Raw genomic sequence first — 23,749 nt, forward strand, 5'->3', positions numbered from 1 at the left:
CAGATATTTTATTATAAACCAGTGTATTTTGTTGCAAGTATTACACCTATTCTGTATATATAACCATTAATTGATTATATAATTTGGGTTTTAATGATTTTGTGACAAATTTCACCTTCACAGATTTATGCTCAGAGTCAGGCATATGTGGAAAACGAGCAAAGTGTAAGGCCATCAATCATCAAGTGGAGTGTTACTGTGGTACTGGTCTTACAGGAAACCCTAACTTGGAGTGTAGTGAAAGTAAGTTATATGAAATGTTTTGATTCAATTTGAGATATATGTTAAAATATGTGTAACTCTGTAAAAACAGGTTAAAGTTTGCTACAGAAAAAGTATGTTTAAGAAAATAATTGCTCAAAACAAAAATAATTAGCTTAAGCTATACATATATTGTATGCAAAGTAGGGAAACCCATTTTTGGCATTAGTACAGGTACAAAGATAATCTGGATTAACTGTACAAAAAATAAGCTTAATTATTAAATTTCTAAAAATTAAAATTAATATGTAACACAGTTCACATGGTTAAGATAGTATTTCATTATGTGAACATCATTTCTAGTACAAACTTGTGTTCGTCATGAAGAATGCCTTGGCAACCTTCATTGCATGGGAAATCGATGTAACTGTCCTCGTCCCTTTAAACAGGAAGGATTTTTCTGTGTTTGTAAGTCACTCTCCCTACTTTTATATTCACATGTACATCAGTCTGATGAAATACATTAAAAAATTGACTTGAAATTGTTTTTGTATGTTTACACAATCTCTATTTTCAATAAGTGATTGAAGCTTTAATACAAAAAAATATTTAACCTAGAGTACAGCTATATAGTTAATAGAACTTTTTGCATGTGGTTAATGCATTAGTAATACTGTACATTATTCTTACAATTTTATTTGTAGAAAGGGATCCATTTGTTTCTTGATTTTTTATTGTTTTTTTTACCTTTACCTCTTGTGGTATGCATCTCCATGAACATTTTATTATGTAATCTAATATAAACAAGAAAGAATTTTTCTACAGATGTAATCTCTAATTTGAAATCACAAAAAAAATTATTAAATAGATGCAACTGTGTGCTGAATTTTGTGTCTTGTAATTTCTGATATACACAACATGTAGTGAAACAGAAACTAATCATCTGATTTTGTAAGTAGATGCAGCTTTTCATTTTTTATTTATTATAACAAACCTTTGTTAACCTAAAGATGACCTAAGAAGGTCAAAATATTGTTCTCTGCTTTATTTTGATAAAAGTGTTAATACCCATACCAGTCATCCTGAGATACATTTTAACTTCACATGGGTTTCTCATCATCACAAGATTATGGAAAAATTACATGTTTGGTGTTAATTTAGATGTTAAAATCAAAGAAGTGCTACTAAACTAATTACTTGATTATAGCAAATTCTCTGTAAATAGACATATGCCTATAACATAGAGAATATACAATTAATAGAGAAAGACAAATTTCAGATTTATTGTTAGTTTTATATAAGGTTTCATACTATATTCCTTTCATTTTTCAGAAAAATAGTTTCTGAGCTATAAAAGTGTATTGAGTCTCATATCCATATTGCATTCTATATTTCTTTTATTACAAAAATAAATTGCATTAGAAAAAAATCTTTATGAAAAAGTAAATCAAGTTAAATATAGGTTTGAATCGTCAACAATATCACTTTAACTCGTGTAAAAATTCCTTTAAAAGCACCTGGCCAATAAAACGTTTTATTTCTAACATGTTTCTATTCCAACTGAAATTTTCCTAGCTTGTTTGAAAAGTAAAGAAACATTCTTGCCTGGATAAAAGCAGTATCATAATAATTAATAAATCTGCATTTGTTAATCTATTTTTTATGATGAAATTGTTTTTTATGTTTTGTACAGTATCAAGCCGTAATTGTTCAACTACAAACCCCTGTCCAGAAAATCAAGAGTGTATTTATATAAGTGTTCAAAATAGTTTGTGTGTTTGTCCACGAGGTTTTGTGATGATGCCAAATGGGATTTGTAGAGGTAGGCAATATTTGTTATTTGAGACCATACAAAATTGTCAGAATATTCTTTGAATTCAAATAGGTGTAAATCAGATACAAAAGTTATTATTTGTTACCTAAAATATATGTAATATATTTTGATATCACACATGGTTTGTGTCAGAAAATCATTTTCATTAGTCACTTTGAGAGAATTGTTAAATTATGTCACACTTAATGAAAAAACTAGTTATACAGCATCAGTATAAGTTCTGAAAATTGGTAGATAGTATGCATTTCTTTATATATATCTTATACAATTTTTATTATCTATAAGCTTGTGATGTCAAATGTACACAATATTGCAAGTACATATATACCAGTAAATATGTTTTGGTGTGTTGGTAAGCTTTGTGAAGTAAAGTAGCAAATTACTGGTATATTTATGCACTTTCTAATAATAGTTTCAGTTAAAAAAAGGGAAATATAATCAAGTTATGAATATGATTTTTACATTAGTCACACTATGTTTGAATTCGTAATTAACCTCATTCTCCTAATATTACTGAATCTTATGAAATATTATTTCAGTTATGATTGAATATAATATGAAAATGAAAGTACATATTAATGATTAAGTACAATGAAATCACATTATAGCTTTTCATTTTATAATATTGTTTGACAGTTTAGTATACTTGGTATCTTCATGTATAGCTTACCTTAAAACTATTAGTTCTGAACCACATAAATATTGGTCAGAAGTTCTTACCAATTAAGAATGTTACAACAGTATTTATTTGATGGACATTGGTTCATGTAAATTATTATTAATGTACCTGTAATAAAAAACTTATTGTACAATGACAGATTTCACATTTATTCTTTTCTATAGATCTAAATGAATGTGATCAAGTCCCATTCCCATGTGGACAAGGGGCCCAGTGTTTCAACAGTGAAGGTAGCTACATATGTAAATGTCCGTGGGGAACAATTGGTGAACCAAACGTTGGAGGATGTAAGTTATTAAACCTTTGTGTTTTTTTAGCTTATTAATCTGTATTATAACTGTTAAACCTCAGAAAATTAAAGAGTGTTAGTCAGCATGTACTGTCATTCAGTGTATTGAATCAGAAATTTTATGATATAACAAATCTATAGTATTAAGGTATATTTTAAAGCACAATATATTGACACATATAGCCAATATCCAGTATCTAATATTGCATTAAAATTTAATTTAAAACATGTTTCCAATATAAAATAACCAACTCTATAGATTTCCAGAAAAATGCATTTCAACAAGACACTTTAATATTTTAACCTCATTTGATACTTCCTCTGCTAATGTTTTATGTGCCTCAGCCATCTGTAAAATGTATTTTTCACTTGTAACTGTAAAATTATCTACTGATGAGCAAATAAAATCCATAAAAAAGCAGAAAAACTTAAAGAAAAACATTACAGATCCTTTGTTGTGTCTGTATTTTGTGGGGAAAAAACAGAGATACTATAAAGTAGTAGTTACAACCCTAAAAGAGGGCTTCAACTGTGGTGAATTTGATTGTTCATGTGGCAGGTTGTTGAATACTCTTTGTTTCAAGTTTCTCAAGGATGTTATTTAAGATGTTGGTAGTGTTGATTCTTTGTTACTTATGATAGTTAAGTTGTTGGTCTGTTCATAAAGGCAATCTTTAAGTTTAAAATAGATTGTACTTGGGAAGTGAGAGCTAAGCTCCATAATAGAATCAACAGTGAGGTTGATTTTGAGACTTAAACTGAAGTCTGTATCTAATTTTTGGCTATTTGCTGTGACTGAGAAATGGTATGCAGAAATACATGTTAGTAATATTGAAACTGATAAGAATATACTTTGGTTGGATAAACATTTCTCTTTTTTAGTTGTTAGAAAATAAAAAGTTGTAACATTTATTTCTTGAAAACTGCTGGTACCTCAGAGAGAGAAGTTACTGTGAAAACAAGGTAACTAGCTAGCTGTTACTACACATTGACAATTTTTATAAATGGAATATTAAACTTGTGTATTTTGGTTGGCTGTACAGATGTGGAGATCTACATTCATTAACTGATTTGGAGTTTAATTATCTTTAGAAGTCTAAAAGTTGTCAGGTTTGTCAGTAATGTTCTTTTGAAGCATCTGATTATTTTTTTATCTTCAGATATGAGTTGTAGCTTTTTAGTCATTTTGATTCAATAACACAGTTTGGTTGTATTTTTAGCTGATGTAATTACAATGCTGGAGTCTTTACTTTTTTTCAAGACTTTAAAAAGTACAATCTTATTAATATTTTGTTCGTAAGCCTTGTTTTGATAACCTGAGCGATGACAACAGTTCACTTAAAAATGTACTAAATCTGCAATTAACAGAAGGATCATGTGTGTGCATCACTTTCATGTTAACACAAGATCCTAGTGTGCTATCACACAATTCTAGATTACCTGTATCACATTTGTTATATACTTTTAACATTTTTATGAATTCCTTTTTTTTTCTGTGAAGTTGTACAGGAGGAGGCAGAAATTAGTTGCCCCAATACACTTTACAATTATCAACATAGTGTCTGTTTTCATATTTTTTTATGTAATTGACACAGAAAGTTAAATGCTTATTTTTATTACATATACTTAATGTAATTAAATTTGAGACAAGGTTGTAATTTGTTACTTATATTTAAGAACAACCTTATGCTTTATCTTGTGTATTTCATATAATTATTTAAATCACATTGATTGTTTACATGGCTACTTATAACAGCAACAAAACTCTGGCTTCTAAATAAGCTTTGGTTAAAATTAATAAATGGTATTTTTCTTGCTTAACAAAATCAAAACAGACTATTCATGCCCAAAACCTTTTAACTCTTGTATCAAAATTTCAAGCATATAAGTCTCTTAGGTTTTCAGATCATCTTGCAATAAATAAAATGTAAAATTTATTAACTTTCATGTAAGCTTTTTTACTATATGAAAATGTTAACTCTGTGGTTTTTCATTATTAACTATTTTTGTGAATATAATTTTTTCATATAAGTTTTGAAATTTTGTACAAAATTTTTCAATTTTTTTTTAAAACTTAAATATAAAGTTTGGTTCTAACTGGTATCTGCAGGTGAGTCTACAGAAGGTAATTGTCAAATAGATGAAGACTGCCCTTTAAGCCAGGCTTGTGATGTCACTATCAGCAAGTGTCACAGTAAGAATAAGCAGTTTTATCTAATTGTAACAACGTATTTACAGTTAAAAGAAAATGTTTACTTTCCACCCCACTGTACAAAGTCATGTTATTTTCTCATATTGAAAGAAACTATTTTTAACATTATGTCAAAATCTTAAACCGATAGAATATTACTTTAGAAAACAATATTATTTCATTGAAGCCACAGATATATTGTTATGAAACTGTATACTTAACAACAAGCAAATCCATTGAAACTGTGATGATATAATATGTTTCTGGTTTGTGTGAATTGTTCTTTTTATCAGTTTTCACCAAAGTAAAAAAAATCAATATCTAGGTGTTAGGAATAACTGTTGTTAAAGTGGCTGAAGATAAACAAAAACCTGTACATTAATTGTAAAATTGTATCTTACAATAGACCTGAGACCATTTGTAGTTTGTGAAATAAAAATTGAAATGCACATGAACTTTGCTAAAAACGTTGCTACAGATAAATAATGATATATATTATATTCATAGCACATAAAAAAAAGAAGATAAACTCTCAGGAATTTGGTGGTATTTCCCACCCAATGTAACAGACATTAAGTAACTTCACACAGTACAAGATAATATTGACAACAACACATCTACCACATGGGTAAATCCAACCATTGAGGGCAACACTTAAAGTTGTTTTCAGTCTGAACTAGAACTTTTTAAAAATCTGAGAAGTCACTAGATATAACTACAAATTATAAGGAAGTAGGATATGTAGAATATGCATATCACAAAGCTAACAAAGAAAGATTAAAAAATAAAGCTTAATTTATCAGAAACTGTAATTGCATACACTATGTAATCATTGTTATACAAATTTCTTTTGTGGAAATAGACTGATTACTAGACAATTTTTGTTTAACATGGGATTAATAAATGATCATTCCTTTTATATTAAAGAAAAATTATTATCATACTGATGAACAAGCTTTAGGCAGTTGGTCTGTTTGGATGATGAACTACTTCCTGTATAGATAGTTCTAGAACTTGCATATGGTACATTTGATGGTCAGATAATCTTGTTCAATAACATAATTGTTCTTCTCACTATTTAACAGTTTTTTTACTTATATATATATAAAACCAGAAACAGTTTGTTCTCATGTTCTTGTAAAAGTACTGCTCCAATTTCTATGTCTGAAGCATTAGCCTGGACAGTGAATGGTTTGTTGAAGACAAGCATTCTAAAAATCAATGAACTTCCCAGCATTTCTTTAATATCTCCAATATCACCTAGTGTGGTTATTCCCAGTTCACCTTTTTGGACAAGCCTTTCTTTGACAGGTCAGTCACTTTTAGCAAAATTTGAGGTGAATTTCATGTAATATTTTACTAACCCCAGGAAGGATCTGATTCGCTGTTTTGTCTCTGGAGCTAATGTATCTTCTATGCAAATTACTTCCTTCTTTTTCATGGCTATCTGTCAGTACCCCATTTTATATCCAACAAACTCCAACACAAAATATCCAGTGTAGTACTTGGATGGTCTGATGGTGAGACCTTATGCCCTCACATGCCAGAATAGCTCTCACAGTCTCTTCAGGTAGTCTTCTCAACTTTCAGTATGTGTCAGAATATCATCCATAAAGTGCTTAACATTGGTAGAGTTGCTGCTGAGTTGACTAATCCAAGTGGCATCTGCTTAAATTGGTAAGGTCCATTTGGTGTTGTAAATACTGTCTTCTCTTTAGACCCCATATTCATCAGTATTTGCCAATAAAATTTACTGTACTAAGGTTGATCATTAAAAAGAACCTGACATCCCATTTGATTTTGCCATGATGGCTTATGGGTTGCCCATAGGTTCAAAGTTGAACTTCATCCCCAGATTCAGCTTCTGAAATTTTATGCAGATGTGGTTTAATCCATTCTTCTTCTTCATTTTTACAACCATTGAAAAGTAGGCTGAATTTGAATACTCAATGATTTCAGCTTCCAGCATTGCCTTCACCTGTTTTATCAGGTCTTTTATTGCATAAAGCATCTGATAGGACTTCATTTGACTGGATTTTTGGTTGTAGTCTCAATATTGGGTTGCACAATGCCTGTCTTTCCTGGTTTATCTATGAAGATATCTTTTTACTGTCACAGTAGGTCTTGTAACTCTTTTTTTTCTGCTTGACAATCAGTTCTTCACAGATGTTGACATCTCTGTATGTCTCACCTCCAGCTAATGGTCTAAGGTGTAGTAGGCTTTCATCTTCTAAAACAAATTTGCTGTCTTCTGGTTATGCAACATCCACCCTTTTTTCAATAGGTGTACCTGTTAGATCTTCTTTTCTCCTAAAATACTTCTTCAGCAGATTGGCATAGTAGATCTTGGTCTTCTCATTCACATTCATCTTTCAGTCTGTTCTACTGAGTACTTTCTGTACTTCAAAAGATCATTCCCATTGTAAGGTGAGTTTCTTATGGTCTGTAGTCAACAGAACTAATACCTTCTTTTCAACACTGAAATATCAATCCTTGGCCTTCTTTTTGTAGAAGTGCTTCTGACTGTCTCAAGTTGCATATAAACTTTCTTGAGCAAGTTGACATATCTCTTCCAGTCAGTTTCTGAGGTCTAACAAGTTCTGGTATGTGTTCCTCACTTTTGACTTTTCTTCTCTCATCCACAATTCTTTCAATATCTGTATTAGACCTAACACTGTTCTTCTATATCAGTGATTCTTAACCTGGGTTCATTCAAACCCCAGTGGTTCGGTGAGTCAGTCTCAGGGGTTCGGCGAAGGTCAAGACACACACGTTCAGTGGTTATCCCGGGGAAAGGTGCTGAATCGTGTTTTTGTCATGTGTGTGGAATTAGCCCTGTTTTTGCGAGAGCACCAACATTGTCATGCAGATTGCTTCGAAAAATCTGAGTTTATTCTCATTTTGGCATACATGGCCGATATCTTCAATGCTCTCAGTCATCTCAATCAACAGATGCAGGGCAGTGGAGTCAACATCATTGAAGCGGAAGAAAACCTGAAGGTTTTTCAAAAAAAGCTACCGTTATGGAAACGACAAACAGAGAATGATAACTTTGCAAACTTTCCCCTGCTGGACGACTGTGTATGTAAGATCGAAGATGTGTCTGAAATCGGAGACATTTCTGTACCAGGGGAACTGAAGCAAGCAATTGCCATGCATTTAGATGAGCTCACAAAGTCTCTTAATGGATATTTCCCCACCAGAGAGTCATATCCAGCATGGGTGAGACAGCCGTTCATGTTTAGTATTGTGAAAGCAGATGTCAATGATGAATACCTCGACAAAATCATTGAACTTCAGCAAAGCCAGGCTCAACGGCAACTTTTCAGAACAGCAACACTGTCAATGTTTTAGTATCGCTAAATCATAGCGTACCCTCTTATTACTAAGAAAGCCTTTGAGATACTCATACCGTTTGTTACAACGTATCTTTGTGAGCAATCCTTTTCGAGGATGGTAGATATAAAAATGAAGAAAAGGAACAGACTGTTGAGAAAATGATATGAGAGTGACACTTGCCAAAGTGAAGCCGCACATTTCTGAACTTGTCTCTGAAAGGCAACAGCAAAAGTCACATTGATTTGCAGTAAATATTCATTGAGTTATGTTTTAGTTTTTATGTGAAATTCATGTTTTGTTGGTTTTGTTCTTTGAACACAGTGATATTGTGTGCAACTGATGCATGATTCATTTTGTGCACTAATAAAATGTCTACTTATGTTTTGAATTTGAAAAAATCATATTTTATTTTTCCAAATACGAAGGGTTCAGTGAATGCAAGTATGAGACTTCCAGGGTTCCATACCTCCAACAAGGTTAAGAACCACTGTTCTATATGGTAAATTAAAGGGTGAAAATTCTGTACTTGCTTGTGAGACTTTTCAGTAAGAAAATGATACTGCCTGTAAGTACCTGTTGCAGTCACATGGTTTCTTTTGACACATGTTCTTTAAAATTACACTGACTTTGTTACAAAGTATTTTACACTTAGGATAGTGATAAAAAGACCTGCTGAGTACTTATGAGTCTACACAGTTCCTCATCAGTTATGAAGTACACTCGATTCTTCTGTCACTTAGGATTTCTTTCAAAAAGCTAACTCTGCAGATTATCTCCAGGAGGGTTTCTGCTACTCTCTCTATTTCTATCTTCACCAGTGCTGTTGCTTATGAATAGCAAGTTGCATAATCGACCACTCTCAGCACATAATGGGTGCCATTGTCAGATGCATGCACTCACTATTGGCTCATTCAAGACCTCATCTACTGAACAGCTGTTTGATGAAAGGCATCTGCCCCATTGGTTTTTAGCTATCTATTCTTTAGGTATTGTCATTTGGCAAATGTTATATGACCCACGAACCTACTCTTGGGACTTTTGATATTTGTAGGGGCTTGATATCTTGTTTACTCTTCTTTTCTTGAGCTCTTGTGGTGGAAGCAGATTATTCATTAATCATCTTTTTGTCTAGTTCCTCCAAATTTTTACAACCTGGTATGTTTCCTATTACCAATATGTATACTGATTTCTTGATACGTGTGACCTCAAGGTCTCTTATATAATATGGAATATTATTTTTGCTATGGGAAACTTTCTCTATGTTCCATCAATTGATACACACAGGCACCCATTGGCTGTCATCTGATCATTGGATACTAGACTGATTATCACTACTGCACCCAGTGTCTCATAGAATGTTACTTTCTTGTCCCTAGCATAGCCTTCACTTATTGGCATATTATGATTTGTTGGCACCTCATGATATTTGTCACTGTTGACTCTTTTGATTCATTTGTAACTTGAGTTAGCCATCAGTCATACACTGATTAATTATGCTTTCTTGTATTAAATCTGAAAAGTAATCTTGATTATCTTTTGATTATAACAGTATCATAGTGCCAATCACTCTTTTCTTACAAGCATTTTCTTTTTAAATAGCTTTAGCTACTTTATGTTAAGATTTCTGCTGTTTGCTGGTAATAGACATGCACATCTTTGCTTTGTATCCAATTTTACAACTAAACCTAGCATCACTTCTCCTGTAATTGTAATCCCTACACTGTTTTCATAACTACTGCAGTTACAGAGATGTCGACCATTATGATTTGAGCATATTCACTATGATTTTGGTGTATACATTACAACTATATGCTCATACAGACAAATATTACGACTTGTTGCAACTCCCAAATTATTATATATTATATAGGCCTATACAATAAAGTGATAAATTGTTCCCTCAGGGCTTGAAAGGGGTGAAAAGAAAATTTCTAGTGAGATACAAATAAATTTTGATAATAAATAAAAGACATAGTCCAAATAGTAACTTGCGATAATCATGTTTGTGCTTGAAATAATAAAAAATATTTGTATCTCCGACATCTACCAATAGTTTGAGTGTGGTGCTTCTCCATACTGGGTACGTGGGAGAATCCATAGTTACATCATCAGTCCTTGTCAGCCAATCAGTGCTCAAGTAGATGGGTATTTCTCATTTTCTAAGTGGCATAGAAACACCAATGAGATCGTTCACAATCACAATCACGATCTGTCTGCAATCATTACGCTCAGTCATTTGAAATAGTTGGGATCTCTGCAGTTGTGCAGCTATAGGCATATGTATTTCCAGTGTCTTTTGCATTTTCTTTTATCAACATTTACCATTGTTTAATCCTGACTGTGGCTCACCAATTGTCAGATGTTAAATTAGGTAATGTTTGCCAATTCTCACTTAAAGGCTTCTATTTATACTTAATAGTATAAATATACACTGTGTTATCGTTGGGCTTAGGATTCTTGTACAGTATTATCTGTAACTTGTTGGCAGTAAATTCCAAAAAAATAAATGAACAGCACTCACTTCGCTTGGTTTCAAAATAATATACATATTTAAAACTAGTTAAATGTGTGTACAGCTAATTCTTTACACAATAGATGATCATAGGCATATTGTAAACACTGTATTGTTCTCTTTATGGCAAAAGTCCTCTTAGGCCTATTCATTTGCTTTAGAATTTCAGTTAACAATCCAAATTATTTTTCTCCATTACTGTTGCCAAACTATCTTAGTACAGTTCACTTACGTTTCATTAAGTTACTGTAGTTATATCCTATACATCTAAAATCGTTCATATTTAGGCTTACTCCCTAAAATAATAAATATAAATTTATATATAAAATATAAATGTCTATTTTTTTGTCAAATTCCACACAGGCAGATTCAGTTACTTTAGAGCTTTTTTTGAAGAAATAAACTATTTGTCTTCTTCTCTTTCAATACCATTAGCTTCACTCTAATATATATCAATCTTTAAGCCTATGTTAATCATTAGGTCTTCCTTTTCGTTCATACTTCTCTTTTAAGTGACTTTACTTTGTTTCTCATCTGCTCTGTCTATCTGTCTACTTTTTTTGCTCATCTTTCATTATTTACATATTTATTACTCAACTGTCTGCTTGCTAAATCCTAAACATCAATAAATTTCATATTTATGACTTTACCAGTTTATAGTATTAAACTTTATAATGACTACTTATAACTATTATTATGAACTGAACTAAACAACCATAGAATATTCACTAACAAAATGATTAATAATATCTACTCTAAATTGTCTTTTATATCATGACATAGGTCTTTTTTTAACTATTTGGACTTACAAGCTTCTTACATAAATCAGAACCCAAAATATACTCATTACTTAACATAGCTAATTAAATACACCATTCAGCTATCTTATGTATAATGATTAGAATGGCATCTCCCACTGTTATAAATACATTGGGGTATAAACCCAATAATATATCGTGATGTCTGGCCATCCCAGCAGGATTAGGCTGCTCCTAAATCCTCATTCTAAGCTATCAGTGCAGAATAACCATTATGATAAAATAGTAAACATATATATAAAATTAGAAACAATGAAATTAGTAAACTTTTCACTTATTTATGCCAATGTCCAAGTAATAACTACCATACCATTTTAAAAGCGATAGATGAAGGAAACAAATTAAAAGTGGGGAATTCCAATGTTTATTTTATTGAACAAAGTGAGGAAATGTGTGCCATAGGTACACCAGTTGCAACCATGACTCACCTTATTGTCCTGGAAATTCTCTGGTTCTGAAGTAAATTTTATGCATTCTCCTGCTTTTTGTGAGAGTAATTTTCCTTATTTTTATACTTTTTTTTTTCCTGGGAAAGATTGAAATGTGTAGGGGAGGGGCACTTCTTATATTAATGAAAGATGTACTTCATTATGACATCAAATAATGAGAATTGAAGAGGGAGTGACCATTCATTTTTTAGCATGATAAAACACCATGCCACACTGCTTGCTATACTTACCAGAGACTTGGTCTATCCCTCCAGATGTGTACTATCAATGTCTAACAGGTGCTAGTAACAATATCTAGGCTGTGATTAATGTCAAGGTGGTCTTTTTTGCTATTGAAATTAAACCAAACATGACTTGACTCTCTCTCAGATTTGACTGTCCCAGTATTTTTAGTAATATATGTGAGTTTATTAAACAAATTTATATGGAGAATGAACTAAATAAAGAGTGTTACTAATGTAAATAAAGATGTTTGTTAAAACAGTTTTGACATTAAACATGTTTGTATTTTATATATTTGTACATCACTAAATTGTGTTGACAGTTATACAGTTGAAAGTCAACTGAATTTTGACATCTGGAGCAGAAATGTTTAAGCTTTCTGCATGGTAATTCTTGTGCTATGATTAGTATGAACTACATCATAATAACAGAAGACATATTGAGCTACACATTTATATTTAACCTTTTAAGCTAAAAGGAAACAGGAGCCAGAAATAAATCTTGCTTATTTAAATTATTAAAAAAGTAACTCAGAATGATTTGAAATTGCTTAAAAAGTCTTTGTAGTAAGTACCACATTTGCATTCATTTTGATACTGCTTGCCTATGTGATTAATGACATCATTTCTCAGGTACTCTACGTTAATTAAGTACTGACAACAACTTTTACATGAAGAATATTTTCTACATAGTTGATTTTTTTATATATATATAAATGAATTAGAATGGGAGAATGATTTCATAGAAGATTAATACAAGTTTTCTTTATTTATTTCCAGATCCTTGTCTGGTGGAGAATGTGTGTGGTTTGAATGCCCATTGTGAAGTAAGTAATCATAGTCCCCAGTGCTTATGCCCCCCAGGATATACTGGAAATCCTAACTCCAGTTGTCAGAGAAGTGAGTACAAAATTAATACTGTTTTATCAGATATAAAAATTCATTGTAACACTTAATATTCTAATATCCCTTTTACTTAGCATGTTATATTTACAGTAACTGTTGAAGGCTTTGATGAACATGGTGATTTGATAGTAATAGTTTAAAGTAGAACAGTTAACTAACTTAGAATTGAATATCTAGTTTTAGAAATATTTTGCACTAAAAAAAACTACTAAATGTTAAGTACATCATCACATTATATTGTTCCTTAACTCTTAATTAATTAATTTGATTTGCTCTTTCTTCTTCCTCATTATTTTCCAGTCCATGGTTGCCAGGCAACAGAAAATTGTCCAGGAAATTTAATTTGTTTACCAAATAAGCTTTGTGGCTGCACTGAAGAGCTCAGTAGGATATTTGACTTTTGCATTTGTAAGTTTTGTTATTAAATAGTTTTCTAATATACTAGAAGATGAAACTACTTTATTGTTTGAACAGTTTATATTTTGTAAAATTATATTAATAGACAGATAACATGATTACGTGTCAAAAAATAAGTTAGCACATTCACTGACATCTGCACCATACTATGGTTTAAATTTTAAAAACTGACTGTGAGCATTTAAACTATGAATATTAAATGGTACATTAGAAAATTTTTGTTCCTTTTAGTGACTGATAGGAATTGCACCACCACCAGCCCCTGTCTTAAAAATCAAGAATGTGTTTACACTGGAACAAATGAAGGGTTTTGTATGTGCCCACGAGGATTTTCACTTCAGTCAGATGGCTCCTGTATAGGTAAGACAAATTATTTCCTGTTATAAACAAGAAAAAGATTGATGAGTAACATATAATTTTTTTTAAGTTATTATAATGTGCATAGTAGAGATTACTGTATTTGATGTACAAAATCAAAACATTTCTTGTATTAACATGGTTTTAATAGCATGTTTTCTCTTTTCATTTACATTATTTGTTTTGCATGTTTCTGCTCCTTATCTTTCAGTTATTGGTCTTTATTTGGCTTATTGTAGTTTCACTTCTCTGTGATAAATCTTTTATTATAGTTACTTGTTGTAGCTCATAAAATAAACTTCTTGCAAAATTGTGTTTCATATTTTAAATTTTTACCTAGGCTTCTGACTTCATTATACACATTTTTAAATTTTGTGTCATCCAAAATATATTTATGACACATTACAAAATGAACTAGCACTTTCATTTTTTATTTGTTTTGTGATAATAACTTCTTGTGTGTTAGACATCAATGAATGTGTAGAACAGCCACAGCAACCTTGCAGCATTGGAGAATATTGCAGAAACACGCTAGGGGGTTATGAATGCCGCTGTCCTGATGGTTTGCGAGGTGATCTCCATGATGGTCAGTGCCTCAGGTTGCGTGATGGAAGTGGTTGCCAGTTTGACAGTGACTGTCTGCATAGTGAAGTTTGTGAAACTTCTAGTAAAACTTGCTACAGTAAGTGAAGTGACAAACATTGTATTATTTTTTATTAATTTTAGTTTCACTTTTCTTTTACTTAATTAATTTAATAATACATATCTACTTGCTTTATTATTACAGAGATTAGTTTTCCAAAGACATATGTTTCACTTGCAAAACCAGCTCTTCTGCCTAATAAAAGAAGGTACTCAAGAAACTATGCATTTGACATACCTTGGCAGTAGGATAACATTCTGAACTTCTCTGATAATTTTTGTTGTTTTTTTCCGAACTGAAAAATAAACTGAAGATTTTGGATTTAAATGGTCAGTTGAAATAAGTGAAAATATTTATACAAAATTAAATACTTTTGAAACAGTTATTTTTTGTAATATTTTCCCAGATCCATGTGGACAAGATCAAATGTGTGGACAGAATGCCATTTGTAAGACAGAGAATCATAAACCTACCTGTTATTGCTCTCCCGAATATGATGGAAACCCACTGACATTATGTTTTAAGGGTAGGGTAGGAGAAGTTGAATGAGTATTGTCTTTTGCATATGAAAAGTCTTAAATTAAAAAGTTTTAATTACAGTTGCAAAAGTATTGTCACATGCTAGTACAGCAGTAAGACTACAAATTTACAACACTAAAGTCAGTGGTTTGATTCCCCTCAGTGGACTTGGCAGATACCCCAATGTGGCTTTACTGTAAGAAAACACACACATGCAAAAGTATTAGAAATGAAGGTTGGTACTGGTTTATAAAAACTTATCGGTTTGGCTGGACAATGAGAGACAACAGACTCTGTAATATAACATTTATATATGCAGTATAATACTTCCAAGTTTTGACGTAAATGTTAAAATGTTCATTAGAAACATTTAATTACTGACAGGAATTGCATCATCATTAACATATTGATTAGCAGACTATGTTATGTTTAATATTCTTCACTAACCTGCACTATTTCATATGAGTCAGTTGTTTATCAATGAATATGGTTCTTATAGTGATTGAAACTACACTGGGTCAACAATAATATTGTTAACCCACAGTAAGCAACAGTGTTCCCCCCAGACAACAACTTATCAAGTGCATTTCATTATTATAGCAGTACACATCCTCAGTAATGGTAAAGAGTCACAACGTATTGACAGCCTTAATGACCCTGGCAGTCAGCCTAACTGGTGCACATGAAAAAATTCATACATCACGTGGATTGAAAAAATTAAAGGGAACATTTCCGAGCAAAGATTAGCTTCTTATTTGTTAACATGCATTAACCATTGAACTCTAATGTAGACTTTCTACTAGAAATAAAAAATATCTGCCTATCACATGTAGAGAACCTAAATCTAAACTATACAAAATTTTGCACAGTCTTGTCTCAACACTGTGTGTTACCATTTTTGTTTCTACCATTTTAAGTTCAGCTACTAACCAATCATGCTGATATCAAACTAAGCATAAAGATATTGCTAGGAAAGTATTTTAACCTTCTAGCTAGTATTTAAAAAAATGTTTGGTTTAAATGTTAAACATAATAAATAACCTATTATTGTGTTTACTTTTCTACATAATAGTATAACTAGATGAAAGTAATCAAATACACATATAACAGTTAGTGAAGTTAATTTTATGTATAACAAAACCACATTTTCTCTTACAAGACTAGTTAGTTGAAGAAATATCAAGTTGTATACTAAAGTAAACTTCAGAATCAAAATATGTAAAATCACATACTTTTTCAAATCCTTAAAAATGAACTCTTCGTAGAATTGTATTTTTTAATAAACATTAAAGCTGTAGAAAAAATATAATACATATATTTAGTATTAAGAATCAATCATAAAAGTTTTATGAAGTGGAATTATGAATAATTTCACAAAAACAAAACTGTATTCCTTTTTTTTCAGTCATTCAATGTGGAGTTGATTACAACTGCCCAGGTAATCAAATATGTCTGGACACCAAGACCTGCGGTTGCCCATCACAGTTTCAGAGAATGGGAGAGTATTGCTTATGTAAGGAGTTTATTAGTTTAGTTTTTTTCTTTTGGATACTTGAAAAACATAAAATTTTATCTCTGTTGAAGACTTAAAAGTAATAGTTGTAGTAGTCTTGATTTATTTTAATTTTGTGTTTGTTTATTCTTAAGCACAAAGCTGCACAGTAGGTTTTCTGTGCTTTTCTCACCACAGGGATAAGATCCTGAATCTTAGTGTAAACATTCAAGTTTATTACTTAGACACTAAAGGATGGGGTATTGTAATCAGTGTTTTTAACTAGCAGTTGGAATGTTATTATTTTTTTACAAGAGTACAGGGTTTGCTTTGTAGCTTACAAGGATTTTGTCTGTGTAATAATTTAAATAGGTAGCATTTATGAAGTGCTTATTCTAATTAAGTTAATTATATTTTGTAGAGTTTAGAAGAATGTTTATATTGCTGAATTGTTGTATTAACCAAACTTAGCAATTTGTAACAAAATATATGTATTTACTGTTACTAATGTATCTTATTTACCTGAGTGAGTTTCATAGAAATATATTGGACCAGCAAAAGGATAGTCTTGTTGATATTTATAACAATTAATCCATGTTTTTGTCTGTTTCCAAAGTGACAAGCAGAAACTGTACCACATCCAATCCTTGCCCTTCAAATGAGGAATGTATCTATGTGGGATCTCATCAGGGCTTCTGTATATGTCCTCGAGGTTTCAGAATTATGCCAAATGGAAATTGTCATGGTAAAAGTGTTTTTGCTTTCATGAACATATTATTTAAAAAAAGTGAGCTGTTAACTTTGAAAATTGCCACTTTTTACTAAACATTATTGTGTCTCTAATGGTAATAACCCTTATTCACGAGATCCCTTTTAAGTTCATGCTGTAAAGTGTCTGGAATTACAAAACATTTTTTATCTGCAGTTTTAGAGATTCAATAAGGTTATGCTGTTAGTGATTTATGGTGGTAATAAATGCTAAAATTCTCTGCATATGCTTTAGAGCAAGCATATTTTAACCATGCTCTATGTGTTTTAGAAATACATTTTTGGAAAACTGGCTTATTGTTTTGTTGTTGTTAGTGGCTCTTATTAGAAAATCATTGTCCTTATTCATCTATGACATTATTGGCCTTTCATATCAAATTGATTTATTTAAATTAAAAAAAAGTGTAGAGTAAAATACTTAGTTACAGATATGTTTTTTTAGGCTGGCTCCCAGTGCCCTCTAAAAGTAATAACTTACATATATTTTGGCCAATTAATCCTATAATTACTTTGACAGCATTGACTTCGTAAAAAATCACATTTCTTAAACTATATACATACCAAATTTCTTGTGTGTTCATGACTTTATTGATTACAGAACCTGTATTAACTTAAGTCTCAAAACATTAAACAGGAGTATCATCAGTATTAGAATTTATTCCTCTAATTAAGCTGGGGCCATCCTATATTTTAAATTGGAAATGAGTGATGTCACTCAATGTCTTTGGTAAGTTATTTACATTGAGTGTTTTCACAAACAGAAACATTAAATTACACTGTATAGTTGACTGTGTCGACCCCACCAATAGAGCAGTATAAAAACAAGTTGGCAATTTAAAGATTAAAAACTTCATGAAATATTGCCTACATCATCAAAAGATATTATACAGATTATTATGAACTGTTGTTAAACTTGATCAGGAGATAGAGAAACAAAATCTACGTAAATGAGACTTTTTTTTTTTAATGTAAATGTGCATAGTTATTATTTTTCCTTGATTTCCAGTTTGAATGGGTAGGATTTGCACATTTGCTTAGGTTCAACTCCTGTTTTAAAGTGACCATTTTCATTTATTTCAGCAGCACTTTTTTTCCATAAATGTTTAACTCTCTTGTACATTTTCAATGTTCATCATGTGTCACGTTAGCTTTAATCAATAATATTTCAGCATTCAAAATATATTCTCAGAACAAAATGACATAAAGAGACTGTTCAGTATAAATAATAGATACCTATAATCTATAACTGATGTTATTCATTATCTTTGCAACTTATTGTCACTAATGAATGCACTTATTTAAGTTTGAACATGATTCAAGCACAGCATGAGATATATCATAATAGTTGAAAACAAACTTTTTCAGTACCAGTTAAAGATTATTTATTTAAAAGTTTCCTTTGGTAAACTTTTTTTTTCCTTATTTATTACTCCTGTTACTCTCTTCATGTGGTCTTTTAACTTTTAAAGATATCAATGAATGTGAACAGTCTGATTCTGTATGTGGAAAGAATGGAATCTGCATTAACTTACCTGGCAGCTACCAGTGTACTTGCCCAGTAGATACCATTGGAGATCCCTATTTGAGTGGATGTAAGTCAGATATTTGTTATAATTTAATGTATTGCTAAATTATGTGGTTTTTTAAATATCTGGTTTACTGTACTAAATACTAAAGCACACGATTATCTATATTAAGATATTTCTCATAAGTGGTCATTTAATATGTGTATGTTTTATCGTAACAACTGAAACAATTTAGTATTGTCATTTCTTACTAATTGATAAATGTATACAGTTTACACAGTCATGTAGGAAACAAACATATTAATGCTTCTTTCTAAAAATCATCGAAGACAGGTGATATATAATGTTGTATTTATGCATAATAATTGAATAACTTGTCTAAATATTTTGTAGAAACACTATATTTGCATAGCAAATAAAATATGAAAATGTTTGTTTATATATTTCTCTTTCCAGAATTAGCTAGTAATCAAAATATCATATCATCTAAAACATTGTTAAGTATTCCATAATTTGTTTGAAATTACACTCCTCGACAGTTGATAGATAATTGAATATCTGGCATTATACCTGTGGACTTGTCATGAAGAAAGCAACCACACATATTGTAGTTGTTATACAAATTGGGTACCTGGTGATCAGTCAGATGATATAAACTTCAAGTGATTGATCATTTGGCCAATGTTTTATATAATGACATCACATAGTCTCTTTTTATTGATGCTTTTGAAATGAGTAATGGTGCTACATATTCATGAAGGAGGGACTGATTGACTAAAATGGCTCACCAGACTTCATTTCCATCAAAGTTACATTGTATTTTTTTAACTCTGTGAACACTGGAGATGTGCTAGAAACAGCTCTTTCAGAGAAGTGGTCAGGGATACCTAGATCTTTGACAGAATTTTCATTTTAAGCATGCAGCATTGGTGCCAAGCTGTTTTACTTCATATTAAAGTGAAATATATCTCAGAACGGATGGTATTGGTACTAACACTTTTATTGATAAGGAGAGAACAATGTTTTGACCTAGGAAGGTAGAAATGTTGTTCTCTCCTTATCAATAAAAGTGTTAATACCCATACCAGCTGTTTTGAGATACATTTTTATTTCAAATGGGTTTCTCACCATCAAGAATTGAAGTGAAATGTTCTGAACTTTAAAGATTTACACCACCTCTATCTAAAGTTCATTTACAAGCTCATGTTGAGTGTCTAACCATTTGCATTTCATATCATGTGATTAATCATCATTTCCAATAACTGCAGAAAAATTGAGCTGAAGGGTGATTGTCATTATTTAATAACCACAACTTTTTGTTGTAATTTATAAATGTTATAAATACAAATTATTATTTGGGTGATGTTTGCAGTATATTTAAAAATAATGTATTTAACGGTTTTCATCTATTTTTTTTCAGGTATAGATATTATTAAGAAATGTAAGGTCAATGATGAATGTGCATCAGATAAAGAATGTGACAGAAACAGTGGGGAATGTATTGGTAAGTTAGTCATTTATTTATTTAAAACGTGAGTTATTTACTTTTACATTGTGAAAATACCATAGTAGTATGCTCACTGTTGTATATTTGTATACATATCTGTGCTTGTGCTTTTCTAAAAGTGTTTTTCAGATAAAATATATTTCATCTGTTAATTGATTCAGATGGTATTCATAGATCTGTACCAAAAGGAAAAGTTATCTATATAAAATACATATATATAATTGAAGCAGAGTATTTTAATTTAAAATCCATCATAAATGCAAACAACTAAAACAAGTCTAAAGGCTCTGGACTGCCTTCTCCTGCATTCTTAACATCAGTTTCACAACGTCTTTTTTTTCTCTTCATTGTCAAGCAGAAAAACCTCAGATTTTACGTAAAATTTTGAACTTTCATGAAGGCTTATCATCGAACAATTAGAACTGGTAATATTCAGATGATTTTAACTACTTCAAATGGCTTTTGTAGTTGCTTCTTATGTGTGTATAAACGTGTTTAAGGTTTGAAACTAAAGTATAAGTCAACCAAAATCAAGTACATTTAACTGATGCTTTGCTAGTTATATTCGTAATGTATTATTCTAATGTCGCCTTTCTTGTTCAGTTCCATGTTACATATGTGGTCCTAGATCAACGTGCACAGTGGCTAGACATGAAGCTATTTGTGTTTGTCCATCTAATTTGATAGGGGATCCATATGACAAGACCTATGGCTGCTTTAATGGTAAGTAATCCATTTTTGTTTGTTAGATTCAGATTAGTATTACTGAAAGTCAAACATATTCTATAAGAATGATTGTCTGTATTCATGCTGCCCTTGGTACTATTTCATTTATCATCAGCAATGCTCATTCTAATAGATATAAGTTTATGCTATTGTTCTATATTATAGTTTTTATTGCAAGATAGCTTTTGAAAAAGATAGTGAAATAAACCATATTCATAATATTTTATACAGACATTGAGACTTCAATATTAAACCAAGGGAACAACACCTTGTTTGCAGTAATAGAAGATATAATTATCTTCACCACAATGGCATTTTTGGTCAGACCTGTAGTAACATTGCACTATGAAAGTTTTGAAAATTTATTGTGAACCAAATATGTTGTGTGCTAAACATATTGTTGGTGGTACCATGGCTTGCATTTGAGATGATATGCCACTGCATTGACATATACAGTTTTTGTTAAATAAAGTATGATAACCCTATATGGATTGTTAGAATTGTACATTCAACCTCCTCACTGACTTAGCAGAGACATTGTAATACAGTATAAAAGTTTTGGTATATACCAACAACATTTATCTAAATTTATCTGTAACTTTATTTGATCATCTCACTAAAAAGAATGAGTTTTTATACTTATTTTTTTGAATTAATTTTTAAACATCTCTTAGCTATCATAACTATAAATACATCAATATATAAACACACTAAGGCTTATGTTAAATTGTCAGTTTATTGTTAAGATAAAAATTATTTATGCTCTAAATGTACTAAAGTTTTGAGATTTATAAATAGAGTAGTGATCAGTAACAAGAATTTTGTTTTGGAATATTTAAGATGTGTTTGAGTGTTTAGTTACATTAAATAATGTGAAACTATTTCCATAGATGTTTTTGGGCGAACCCCAGCTCCTTCCAGTGATATGTCAGGTGAGTCTTTGGTTCACTGTATTTGTTATTTCTGTACATGTAAAAAAATTCTCCTTTATTGTGAATTATCAAACGTTTATTAAATTTCATCCATTGACTCAGAAAAACATCATAAAATATGAAATTAAATACTAATAAGGGTTATAAATTATATTAATATGATTTAATGCTTCTTAAGTTTAAAAATAGCAAGCACACTCTCAAAGTGAGCTTATTTATTCTGTTTTCTGTTAGTGATGTGTCTTGCTGATGGGGTTCAAGTTTCAGTTCACCTTGATGGCTTCAATGGTGTTCTGTATGTCAAAGGACATAGTGAAAACCCTCAGTGTCGGCGCTTTGTCAGCAACAGTGATCAGCAGGCTGTTGATTTCAAAGTGTTGTTTAATACTTGTGGCCTCATTCATGTAAATGTAAGTATATCCAAGTTATGCTCAGTAGTTTGAAGTAAAACTTAATTTTATATATTTGTAATTAATTTCTTAAAAGTTTTATCCCTCTTCTAAGTAAATGCATGTGTGTTTTCAGCTTGGTAGTTTTATTTCATTTTCATAGCTTTAAAAGATAAGGAAGCAGTCAGTATTCTAGTAATATGATGTTTATGTAAGCCCCTATCATGCTTTCTGTTTTAAAAAGTCTTTTTTTTTTCACATTTCATTTGCAGTATTGAGGATTTTCTTGTTTTTAAAAACTTACAGAAAATGTGTAGGCAAGAGTACTACTCTTTACCATTTTTCCACTTTGTTCAAGTTAATAACTGCATATCTTCCATTAGAAGAACAATTCTTAATGTTTTAAGATGTTAAACATTTCATGAAGACATTTTCTTTTCTGAGACACATCTCTTCTGTCAATGGTGTTGGGTCATTGCATGTCAAATCATCCAGGGGGCTGCAGGTGACCTCCACAGAATTCCTTGAAAAAATTCACATGTGCTCATCTACCCATATAATGAAAAATTGTCAAAGATTAGATCAATATCTCTAATATTTTCTGATTTACAGCCCTGTAAAATTTAATTAATTTGTTTTTATTTTTGGCAAATTCATTTTTGGGCAACTTTGACTGCTTAAAGCTGGAAGAGTAATAGTGGTAGAAGGCTGAAATATGCTACACTGACTGAATTAATCTCACAAAATTCAAAAATGATCTCAAACCACATTTATCCCTCTTAGGATTTGCATAGTGAGGCAGTAAAATCACCTGAAAACCCAAAATTGTAAAAAACATTGGTTTATGTAATAAGCCATAGCTCTAAGACTTAATATGATTCAAAGCTGAAATTTGTTTTTTAATTTCCTATAACATATAAGTTGATAAATCAGCAATTGTTGTAACTAAGAGTCTGTTAGATCACCTGTGAAAACAGTTAGCTGCATGCAACTTTTTATGATTTAGCTAAAAATAGCCCAGGCCACAGTTTGAC

At 31.0% G+C, this 23,749-nt stretch overlaps 1 protein-coding gene across 1 annotated transcript in view; it reads left to right on the forward strand.

Annotated features, from left to right (window-relative positions):
- The window catches only part of LOC143226056 (uncharacterized), a 151,214-nt gene that overhangs the window by 117,395 nt on the left and 10,070 nt on the right, over positions 1-23,749 (forward strand). Inside the window, exons 95-111 of the mRNA XM_076456488.1 lie at positions 124-243; positions 565-669; positions 1,895-2,023; positions 2,879-3,001; positions 5,114-5,197; positions 13,314-13,433; positions 13,740-13,847; positions 14,088-14,216; positions 14,680-14,895; positions 15,263-15,382; positions 16,781-16,888; positions 17,484-17,612; positions 19,105-19,227; positions 20,582-20,665; positions 21,272-21,391; positions 22,285-22,326; positions 22,561-22,736. Of these exons, the coding sequence (XP_076312603.1) occupies positions 124-243; positions 565-669; positions 1,895-2,023; positions 2,879-3,001; positions 5,114-5,197; positions 13,314-13,433; positions 13,740-13,847; positions 14,088-14,216; positions 14,680-14,895; positions 15,263-15,382; positions 16,781-16,888; positions 17,484-17,612; positions 19,105-19,227; positions 20,582-20,665; positions 21,272-21,391; positions 22,285-22,326; positions 22,561-22,736 (2,036 nt within the window). The remainder of the gene's footprint in view (positions 1-123; positions 244-564; positions 670-1,894; positions 2,024-2,878; positions 3,002-5,113; positions 5,198-13,313; positions 13,434-13,739; positions 13,848-14,087; positions 14,217-14,679; positions 14,896-15,262; positions 15,383-16,780; positions 16,889-17,483; positions 17,613-19,104; positions 19,228-20,581; positions 20,666-21,271; positions 21,392-22,284; positions 22,327-22,560; positions 22,737-23,749) is intronic.

This window comes from Tachypleus tridentatus, chromosome 1 (genome assembly GCF_004210375.1).
Source record: "Tachypleus tridentatus isolate NWPU-2018 chromosome 1, ASM421037v1, whole genome shotgun sequence".
Lineage (NCBI taxonomy): Eukaryota > Metazoa > Arthropoda > Merostomata > Xiphosura > Limulidae > Tachypleus > Tachypleus tridentatus.